The sequence below is a fragment of the Syngnathus typhle genome, linkage group LG2 (assembly GCF_033458585.1).
Source record: "Syngnathus typhle isolate RoL2023-S1 ecotype Sweden linkage group LG2, RoL_Styp_1.0, whole genome shotgun sequence".
In the NCBI taxonomy this organism is placed as follows: Eukaryota; Metazoa; Chordata; class Actinopteri; order Syngnathiformes; family Syngnathidae; genus Syngnathus; species Syngnathus typhle.
In genome coordinates, this window is record NC_083739.1 from 16,041,061 (window position 1) to 16,052,609 (window position 11,549).

At 45.1% G+C, this 11,549-nt stretch overlaps 1 protein-coding gene across 2 annotated transcripts; it reads right to left on the reverse strand.

Annotated features, from left to right (window-relative positions):
• Positions 1-386: 386 nt before the first annotated feature.
• On the reverse strand, positions 387-11,094 carry wu:fa11c10 (protein FAM110A). Of its 2 annotated transcripts, none has more exons than XM_061272856.1 (2): positions 10,903-11,094; positions 387-3,044 (listed from the first exon to the last, which is right to left on the reverse strand). In XM_061272856.1, exon 2 carries the CDS (start codon positions 3,032-3,034, stop codon positions 1,685-1,687), a length of 1,350 nt encoding a protein of 449 aa, XP_061128840.1. In that variant the 5' UTR covers positions 3,035-3,044; positions 10,903-11,094; the 3' UTR covers positions 387-1,684. The 2 variants fall into 2 exon arrangements, with proteins under 2 accessions (XP_061128840.1, XP_061128839.1); XM_061272855.1 differs by lacking the exon at positions 10,903-11,094 and adding an exon at positions 3,898-4,577.
• Between the last annotated feature and the right edge of the window lie 455 nt (positions 11,095-11,549).

Here is an 11,549-nt window from a genome sequence, read left to right on the forward strand (position 1 = left end):
AAGCGTGTGTGAAAACAGAGCTTGTACACGCACGTGCACCAAAATGTGTACTGTTCTTCCGGAGCCCATGACCCAACAACCAAAACATTTTGGCAAGAATAATTTGTTGTTGTATTTTGTAAACAAAAGTGAAAACCTGCTTGGTCCTCAATAGTGGAGGTAAAACACACAAACAAAGATAATTATGGTGATCATAACAATTTTGTCTTTAACAATTTGGCAATCGACTGTAAATGAGGAGCCTCAAAGCGTCCCGGGAGCCAACTCTCGTAAGCACGGAAGAACATGCAAATTCCTACAGGGAGACCAAAACTAAGATTCAAACCCAGAAACAGAATTATCATGGGGAAAAAAAAACAAGTTAAAAAGTCAACAGACAACAAGAATTATCTTGAGCTGTGTTTTAATCATAAATTCAAAGACACCATTTTAAAGCCTTTCGGATCTCTTTGTGCATCCGTATTTCGAAGCTACTGTCAAACCCGTGACACGTGACATCTTAAAGGAGGAATGTCCTGGGAAAAGAACAAAAAACCTTTGCAGTAAGATTATGTAGATGTATTCACACTGAGATTTTTATCATGTTCACACACACGGTGTATTTGTACGCGTGCGTGGGTGTGTCTTCATTTCATCCAACATAATTGCGGGGGGGGGGGACTTTGAATAGATTGCACTTCAGATTGAATTCAAGTGTTGACTACATTAAAATAGATTCTCCAAATAAATATTGGTCCATTTGTGTTAGTAAGCCAAACATTTCCTGAGACACTTCTTTTAAATCCATGACTGAATTCTTTAGTAAAACGTTAACATGGGTGAGTTCAAGTCCTCTGAGGGATTATGGAAAAAAAAAAAAGGGGGATTTGTTTCTTGTATGTGACAGTATTATCAACATTTGTGGCTTAAATGATGCAGGGCTTTTTTACAACAGTTCCTCTGAGGTTTTGTTTGTTTTTCAATTGCATGTCACGCCGCATAAAAAGCGTTCTGTTCATAAAATGTTCTGTAGCCCATCCCTGATCAAACCGTTTTGAGTGCGAAAATGAAAATCTGTTGTTTCTTTTCATGCTACTTGTTATTCATTTTAGCAGCTTTGTGGTGGGACATGCGAGGTAAACACGATTCATCCCGCAGCCTAATCCCAAAAAATGAGCGGACACACACACACTCACAAATGAAAGCTGCTAGTATCTTGATGTTTACTGACTTGAAACATGAGTGTCGGTGCAACGAAGTACACAGCACATGCGTGCTTTGTGACAAAAAGTGCCAAATGTACAGAAATACACTTGCATGCCAACGAAAACGAGTAGAAGAACAGTCTTGCAGCCAAAGGTGACTTTGAAAAATACAATATGTTGTTGATGGAAGCTTTTTTTTTTGTGACTTTCACAGCATTAGCGAGGTTCTCTGCGACGCTCAGACGCAGATTGACACAGAGCCAGTACCGTTGCTTTGTATGAGGAACCACCCTTGTCAGTCTATTATTGCTAACACACAGATACAACGTAACATTGTTCAAGTGAAAAAGGAAGGGCCTGTTACAACTTCCTCAAAAGTCTTCAAATGTAAAACTAAGTCTCCGTTGGAAGGACATGAAAATGTCAGACTTAAGGCCACAAACGATGAAACGACTGACTTCCCTTCTTCGTATAAATACAACAAAAAGTGGGGTTTTAGTCTACACGTTCGAAACAGCACTGTTAGTGTCTCGTGCCTGTCGGATGCCGTAGAGCCACTTAATGACTCGAGCGTTCCTCTCGATGACGGAGATGCCGTAGGGGACGCGCTCGTTGCCTCCGACGGGCCCGTTCTCATCGTCCTCGCAGTCCTCCCGGCCTCTGTCGGCCTCGTCCCCGCAGTCTGAGCTGGGCGTGCTGACGCTGCGGAGCTTGGAGATGGACACAATGTCTGAGTTGGCCCTTGTGAAGCGCTCCACTCCGCCCAGGCCCTCCACCTCGTCGGGATCCAACCCGCAGTAGTTGAAAAAGCGCTCTAGGTCAGCTGTGGCCCGGGAATAGCGGTCGCTCAGGTCGGACTTGGAGCGGTGCAGTGACGGGTGCTTGCGGGCGGAGCCCTTGGAGCTGGCGTTGGACAGGCGGGTGAAAGCGGGCGAGGCAGGCGGCATCATACCTGCACGGACCAGCATGGGACTGGGCGGCAGGTAAGAAGGGGGTGACGGCGTGGTGGCTTTTGATTGAGGTGGGTTCTTGGGTGCTGGCGGAGGTGGCGGGGAGACCTGGGTGTGCGTGACTTGACCTTGGGCAATTTGTCGGGGCCTGAATGTGGGCCTCTGGGGTTTCCTCATTTCTGCATGTGGTCGAACGTCTACCCTGCGTACCGTGACCGTATTTGGAGGGACGTAGGCCGATGGGACGAGGATGCGGGGCGCCCGTGCCGGGACAGGGGGAGGTCGATGGCTGGGGTTGAGCGGGGAAGACGTGGAGGACGAGGTGGTCGAGTTGGCGGCGGCGCTCCGCGGTTTCAGACCGTTCAGGAGTCGGCTGTTCTTATCGTGCTCCGCTGACAAGCTGCTGCCGATGCTCTTGGTGCCCGAGGAAGGGGACGAGGATGAGGGGGAGGTGGACGACGACGACTGCGAGGAGGGCAGTGGGCTGTCACATACGTCGTTGATGAGATTGTTTAAAATATCCAAATTGAGAGGCGGTCCTCGTCTCCCTCCCGGTCTTTCCCTCACGCCACCGCTGTCCATGCTAGTGGGGCAGCGTGGACTTTTCCGGGCAGGGGGAGTGCCCATATGGCACTGCAGAATCATAGCCGGGGGGACAAGGGGCTTGCGGATGATTGGCGGCTTGACCGGCGCCTGCCGCGTCAGCGCCACCTGCTGGCTTTTAACGTACTTGGCCTTGTCCGCCTCCAGACGCTCCACGGCGCTCAGCTTGCGGGTAGCCGGCTCAGCCTGGCGCCGAAAGTAGTCGGGCCCCTTGGTGAGGATCCTGAAGGGCATGGCGGAGGTGAAGGGGGCCCCGGCCAGGCGACCGTCAGAGGGCCGCAGGGTCTCCACTGGCATACTGGCGAAGCTGAGAAACAGCAAGAAGATTTGACTGTAGTCACAAGCTGTAGTCGTGAAATTGTTGAGCATCACGAGAAGGTCTCACTGTATTACCCACATTAAAAAGCTTCTTTTCAAAATGTATTACATATTATACTCATTCTACGGTACTGTGCCTACTCTGTTGCTGGACAGCTTGAACTTTGCTGAAGCGCTCTGTTTTCTAGCCCTCATTTGCCTCCTTGCTGTGGTCAGCAACAACAGATGTAAATAGTGGCAATACCAAGCATCCCTTTTCAACAGCGCTTGTCATCAGGTGCGCTACAGCCTTAAGTTTTGGAGTCAGGAGTGGGCCACATTGTATACTGGTTGCCAGCCCAGGGGCACATATTGACAAGTAAACATTCACACTCTCAAGCCTAGTCGAACATGCAACCCCAACAGCAAGTTTGGGAATGTGTAGGAGGAACCCGGACAGAGTACTTGGAGTAAACCCAGGCAGAGAACATGCAAACTCCACACACTGGCTGATATTTGATCCTGAACCTCACAACTGTGAAGCACACATGCTAAGCACTCTTGCCGCCCAATTTTACCATGTACTACTTTCTGCTTTTTACGAAAAACAGAACCAAATTCTGCCCTTGAGATTGAAAGCATGTGTACATCAGGTAAAAAAAAAAAAAGTTAGGCTTTGGTGTGACTTGATGATTACCAATTCTTGTTACAACAAACACAAGGGGTCATTAAACAAAAGTGAGACTTTAATGGACAATGAAGCTCCTACATGTTCTCCCTCAGCTTGAAAATCACTCTTTTGTACTTTTGTCTTGTCTCGCAACGCTCCCCTTCCCCCCTCCAAGCCCCTTTAACATGCTTACCACTCTCTATGCTGATATTCTCACTCCTCGTTCTCGTTTACCCTTCTTTCCCCCAGTCCGGCCTCAGTGTATGGCTTCTCCGAGGTCGGGGTCAGTCGGGGTCAAATTCCACATCGGGTCCGGCAAGGACACCGCTGTCAGGTTCGGCGGTGACCCAAATGGGGGGGGGGGGGGTTTAAGCCGTCTATCAGGGTCACTGGTCAGACTCTTCAAGCAGAGATCAGCTGAGGCGGATCAGCCGGCAAACAACAACATCCCCAAGTCAACGTGTCCAGATGTGATCTGAAGCAAACTCCAGTCCTGCGGAGTGTGAAAATAAGTCCAAATCAAATGCCTATGGAAGTCTCATCCTGGCATGCACGCACACACACACTCACTCTCTCTCTCTCTCTTTCACACACTCACACACTCTGGCAGCCAGTCGGGACTCTCCTCAGTACTGAAGTGGAGCAGACAGGACGGCACTTAATACCACGTCTGGTTCCTACAGCCCTCCAATCACATGCCGGGCCTTGGACCTCAGCGTCCCTCAGGGGGTGGAGTTAGGGGCAGAACTACGCATTCATTGGTTTACCTCGTAAGGCATCCTGACCAATCAGACCCCTCGCCCCATGTGAGAACAACAGTGTACTGAGGGAGGGATTTCATTCAAATGAAAATTCTTTGAAAGAGAGAAAGTAAGTGTGCGTGCATGTGCGTGTGTGTGTGTGTGTGCGTGTGTGTGTGTGTGTGTGTGTGTGTGTGTGTAGGGGGGGGGGGTGGGGGGGGTCCAACGGCCATAACAGCTGCAAAAAGCTTTTTACGACTTGCATTAAAATTGTGTGTACAGTAACTCCCTTTCTTGGCCTCTTGTCCTCACAACAGAGGATTGTGTCACAATTTTTTTATTTTTACTTTTTAGCGAGCGACTATTACCAGTGGTGAAAGTTTCTGCCTGCTTCTGTTAAAATGTATTTTTCCATAAAAGTCGTTCCAACACCACATCACGCAACTCTGGGTTACATCATCCTCTTGACTTCCCCCTTTCTCTCACTTCCACAATATCAATCGGCACATGTTTTAATTAGTCTTTTTATAGCGGTCTTGCTCGGCACGTGACTGTTTTCTCCCCTACCTCTCACTTCATCAGCTCAGATCCAGATCCAGATCAGCAGCACCAGAAAGAGCAACAGCAAGCTTGACAGCAGACGCACACGGACCAATTTGCATGAAGCCAAGGAAGATTTGATCTTGAAATTGAATATTCTCAACTATTCCTTAAGAAGCAGGAGTCACAAGTGTGCCACCATTCAGCTACTAACAAATACGCATGTAATTGATGGGCACACCAAGGAGTTGACAGAATTGCAGTTGGGCCATTCAAAGGGCTTACGTGCACACACCTTGCTTTTAAATCCACACTCCATCTGTTCAGGAGGAGGAGATCAGTAGATCAGACCGAGTTTATTATGTAACATGAATCAAGCCCTTGTTCACCTTTCTGTAATGAAAATGCCTGGTCCTTCTAAGGCGCCACGGTCGAGGAGTAGCTAGCGTTGGCCATGGCTGATAGTGAGATAGCTTGACAGCAAACAGCAGCGAAATAGAAAATTCCGGTAGAGATCTGACAAGGAGGCGATGAACAAAGCTGTCTCTGTCTTTTGGCTTTATGTTGCCGCCTTTGTGATGATTGCAGTTTTCTCTTCCGAATTACATATTGACCTGGAACCTAATTTCTTAACTCTTGAGTCTTTCTCGTATGAGTACTGCTAGAGATGACGGTACAGTTTGCGCAACTTTAAGAGTCACAGATGTTTCAGTCAAATTCAGAACTTTACAACATTGAGATGATGTAACTTTGGAAGTTCAACTCTAAGTGAAGCTTCAAGTCTGGCGAGTCAAGTGGTAACATACAGAATTATCTTTGACACCTGTTTGTTGAATGTTAACATTCGGTATCAATTCCTCCGGGTAAGTTGGGCTGCTAAAATTCTACAAAGAATTCAGGAAAAGGAAACCTTCACTAGTCCTGTACCTTACATGGTCATGTTAAACTTGAGATGAGAACTCTACATATTATTAGGGTATGATTCAGTCCATAGAAATTCACTCTGGAGAGGGACTAAACCAAACAAATGTGCCATCATTGAAACCTTAGACACCTAAGGTTTAGTCAGCTGCAACCTTGTCATTAACCTTAAAAAAACTATCCAGCCCATTTTAGCATCTTTTGATGCTCCAAAGAAAGACGTTTCTTACGTTGTAGGAATGGTACACATTTACCAGACGTAGTAATTCAGTGTCAATACAGAGCCTACGTTGCTTTGTCATCAACAGTCCTCGTCAATGCTTGTCTACAACATGTGGTATTGTAAACAAATCAATTCAGGCTGCCAATAAAGACCTGGCTAGCCAAGTAGTGAGTAAAAGTGGTTCGCAGATAAGCAGCATTAAAACAATCCCAATTAACATGTACGTGTGAAATGAATATGCAGGAAATGGCAGTAGATAGTGACGTCCCTTTGTAAAGAAATGATACCAGCCGACTGCTTGTATTCAGGGTCTCTTTCTTCAGCATTTCAAGAGTATTTCAAATTTGATAGATTTTTTTTTTAAATATCCAAGAAACACGGTTCAACTGAATGCTGTAATGCTGCAGTGAACACAAAACAACTCATCTTGCGCACAAAAAACAAATTTATGGCTCTGATGAGGGTAAAAAAAAAAAAAAGGGCCAGTAAAAACACAAAATACACACACGCATAGAACATCTTACCCAGAGAAGCCAACAAATATTGTCACATTGTAGTGAGAAAAGCAGCTATTGTCATTCATTGGCTCATCGTTTTGGGTTGGGCAGCTGGAAATGAATGAAGGTGCAACGTATTCCCCCTTTAAATCATTTGAATAGGGGCCGTCTGTTGACTATATGGCCAGGGGCGAGGTGGGGGGGTTGGGGGCACACACAAGATGGCTCCAGCAAGACTTGTCAGGCTAGACATATTGGAACCTCACTCTTCATGTGACCATCTCATACACAGCACATGCAAGCGTGTAAAGCTGAGGCGAATACTGTAATTCTTCAAAGTAATCAACCCAACTTCCTGAATGAGATTTCTGGAGGTACAAAGGTCCCAGTGTTTGAGCTATGAAGAGCCAAGAAAACAAAACCAACCCTCCGCTTGAGGATGCCTCCAAAGAAGACAAACGCAACTCAAGAACCCACCGCAGTCTACAACTGAGGAATGAAATTCAATTAAGGAAACTTGCGTGATTGCATCGTCATACAATGAAGATGAACCACGCTGTTCTTTCTGACCATAATATTAATGTGTAAGAATATGATTTATGATGACCAGACATGTACATAGTGTGAAGAGAAAGCTTCAGCAGAGGGGAATCCATGAGCAGCACAGCTCGCATAGGAATAATTAAAGGCAAACCTTTGGGCTGGAAGCAATTTTCCACTTTATATTTTCTCACTACTTTCAGTGCGGCTGAAGAAGTACAGTGGAAGGAAACATGAAAACACTTAGGGATTTCTTAAATTTCTGCATACGTTGGTCATAACAAATAGTTTGGTTATCAAAATAAACAGTCTGCTGTAACTAATGCAATCATGTTTTCGTCATTTTTATTGGGGAAAAACTGTCACTTGGGGGGTGAAGTCTTGGATTTAATAACTAGTCTCAACTTATTTAGTAGAAACCTCAACCAAAACGTTTCCCGTAATTGTTACATCAAATGTGTGTAACGATCAGGATGAATTTTGGGCCATTCCTCTTACAGTTCAGCCAGATTCTTGGGATGTCTGCTGGGAATAGCTCTCTTGAGGTCATGCCACAGTATCTCAGGGACATAAAATAGAAACTTGTATGAAAATGGAAGAGGTTACAAAAGTATCATTTGATGTTCATTAGTTCAAGGTTAAGCAAATTGTCTACAAAGGGGGGGGGGGGAATGAACTCCACTGCGAACGATCGTCTCGTAAAATTGACTTTGAGAGCGCAGTGCAGAATCCTCAATGTAATAACAAAAGAACCCCGGAGTGAACAGAAATCTTTGTTGACAAATTCACCATACGTAAAACATTAAATAAGGATGGGGTTCATGGGAGACCACCCCAGAGAAAGCCGTTGCTGTCTAAGAAAAGCATTGCTGCACGTTTGAAGTTTGCTAAAGAACACTTGGATGCACTACTGATAAAATAAACTGAATAGACCAAACCAAAGTTGAATTGTTTGGGAGGAACACACAAATGGCACAGCAAAGCAACATGTGAATCTTATCCAAACTGTAAAGCATGGTGGATGGAGGGAGGGGGGAGCTTCATTGTATGGGTGGGCTTTGCTATCTCAGGGCTTGGACAACTTGTTATCATGAATGAAAAAAAATGTTTATCAAGATAATTTACAGTTGTCATTTAGATAAAGATCAGACTACATTTGACAACCAATTTATACAGAAATGTGAGAAATTCCAAAGGGTTCACATACTTTTCTCCTTCAAGTGTAGCTACACAGCGAAAGAAGAAGAGTTGAAAAAGTGAAACACCATCCAGCCATGTCAAACAAACATTGCCAGACATGAGCAAAGTGCATTCACGTGCACGTGTGTGTTCTGTGACGCAGGACGTCTCGTCCGTCGTATCACAGCGGCCGTGATCCTACTGGACATTGCTCGCAGATTGTGAACAGACCAACAGAACTTTCAGAACTTGCGACAAGAGGGGAAATTGTGGGAAGAAATGCTTCTAGGGGAATTTTTTTCCCACCTAAGATGTCAGAAAAATTCAAAACTTCCTTCGGGATTGGTCCTTATCGTACCTAACCTAACTTAAAATAAAACTAACAAAACAAATAATAAATGAATATTTAAAAAGAGCTTCACCATTGAACACTGAGACGAACATGTATTGCAGCACAGGATGTTCTATCCTAAGGTAGTTTATTTCGCACCAGAAGTAACCTTGAAATGTTAGAATCACAAGCGTAAATATTTTGTATGAAAATCACTTCCAATGTCGTGTGTTGGGACCATCGTAAATCGAGGACTGCCCTGAGCTAGACTTAAACGATTTGTAGCAAGGCGACATTAGTATTGCAACACACCCTGCCTTAGCAATAGAGCAAGCACATCATAAAACCACAACTCTCCTTTTAAAGAGGCAGTGGCTTTTCTGCTTGTTTGAACGGATGCTGAACTTTTCCTGTGACGCATACAAAGTTACATTACGTTAGAGTTTGCGACAACACCACTGACTGACTCACAATCTACACGTATTAGAAAATCAGGAGATACTTTGATTAGCTTATAAGAATGCAACACTAGCGCAGTATAACAGCACCGTTTCAAGTCAATCAAGAGCTTGACGGGAGAGTTCAAAAGGTTATCAACCACTCCCTTTTAGGGCTGATTTAGGGATCTGCCGGTGCAGCTGATGAAGACAGAAAGGCCAACTGGAAAGCAAGAGTCTTTTGAAGATATCAACTCCCTCCGTGCGTGGCTGGGTGGAGAACATCAGCTACATGCATGACTGTGCAGTGTCTGGAATACACAGTTATGCAACTGTTTTGCACAAGGATTTAGTCAACTGCAAGAGCGGGCGGTGAACCATGAGCAGTCCGTTATTACAACTTTAGATGGTTCCCCTGATGCCCGCCCCATCTCCTCCATTCACCACTGTTCTCTTAACCCCCTCGTCTCCACACGACCGCCGTCTGTGGCCTCGCGCACAATTGAATTCCACCCAGGGGTTGCAGGTCTGATCTCATTTTTCTTGCATGCCTGCCTCCCAGCACCCCTATTTTTCAGTGTCGGGGAGCAGGTGGTAGAAGAGGACAGCAAAGGTAGCATCAGACTTAGGCACATATTGGCCAAACCGGAGGGGGGGATATAGCCCTGTCACAAATCTGTGTTGCCTCAGTTAAACCCCCCCCTCACCCCATGTACATATCTGTAGCTTTCAATTGACTCACCGCTGCTCTTATTCAGCTCAGTGTCACTGCCTGATGTTGTAAAAGTTGTACATGGGGAAATCCACATCATCACGATGGCAAAAGGTTAATCATCATAAGGTGAATGAACATGTTTTTGTTTTGTATAGTAACCCCTCTTGCAGGGGTAATATTACAAAATGGCTGCACAGAGAAAAATCGTAAAAACCCGTTTCTCTGGATTAAACCCGAAATTGTACTCTTCAAACATAATCTGGACAAACACTAATAAATATGCATACCATAACTCATTTTAAAATCAATGAATATACAATGAAGACATCGATGATCATTTGTTGTGTAGCAGGAGGTTGAGTGACACTGAAATACTTGTTTCAACTTTACGTCGAGAATACAAACTAGTCAACACACGGCACTACCAGTGTGGTAGCTAACCACAGGAGTTAAAGGGAAGTATTTGTTCTCTTTTTTTTGTTTGCCTTCTTTATTGGCTTATTTGATATTTGTGATCAATGCTGAGCAAATTTTGATGCCATCTATTATACTGCTGTCATTTCTTGGCACAAAGCGTACATTCTTCTCAAGCTGTAAAGCAGGGCTGTCAAAACTCATCTTTATGGCAACCACATTGTCGTTACGAGGGCTGCTCTGACCAAGAAACCATATGCAGTCGTTTTGTAACCAATTTGATTATATTAAATATTTTTCTCCAACTTGTTGGAGCCTGAGTAGAAGTCTTAAAAGAATCTGTTACTGTTTACTTTACCAACAGCCTCAGGTGGTATTTGAAACATCAGATGCCTTTTAAGCAGCTCACCGTGTTCAAGTGTCACAGCTGAGAGGGAATTAAAATAGAGCAGAGATGTTTCAATCATATTTTTAGACTGGCTGTCCAACACAGGAACAGCTGCCTCTTTTACTGCAGGATTAAGGATTTTTTTTTTTTACTCACGTGACACCCGACCAACCAAAACAGTGGACCCTCGTCCTTGTTTAAGTGTACACACCCACAACCCATATGTACACACCAGCCAGTTTCCAAACAGGACACAAGCTAATGTTTACTTACAGGATGTCAACGGTTCAGCCACAAAGTTCCAAACTCTCGGGGAAGACGCCCGAAAGCTACTTTGGCTTCCCAAAGAGTCGCAGGCAGCTGATGAAAAGGACGCCGCTCCAAGCAAGCGCGGTGGCCGTGCAGGTGGTGTGAGCGCCAACCTGCTTGTCCTTCTGCTTCTTAAGGATGAGATTCTCTTTTCCTCCTACACAGGCAGGCAGGCAGGCAGGCAGGCAGGCTCCACCCACTCTTGTCGAAAACCAGGAAAAGCAGTTGAGAGAGTGGACAGGAAACTTTTGTTTGCTCAGTCACGGGAGCTTTCAAGAATTTGTCATAGGTCATCCTGCCTACTCTTTTTCTTGGCATTCATGCCTCACACATTGGCACTAACCAGGAATGTCATAATGGTGATAGTAAGAATGAAACAGTCAAATGGAGTGCACTCATACCATGCCAGCAGACTGGCTATACCGTCCGTGTCAGTGCGCGCCTCATGTCAGGAAAATGTGCCGATCAATAACCTATACACAATCGACTTGCGGTGAATCAAAATGACAGCGGAAGCAGAGGGATTTACAGAGAATTCAAAAAGGCCAAAATCATATGACGTTATGGTGAGGTTACTTGCCTTTTAAACTCTGACATTTGCTGTGGCCTAA

Coding starts and splice junctions, on each gene's coding strand:
- wu:fa11c10 (XM_061272856.1), bottom strand. CDS start 3,034: ATGCCAGTGGAGACCCTGCGGCCCTCTGACGGTCGCCTGGCCGGGGCC.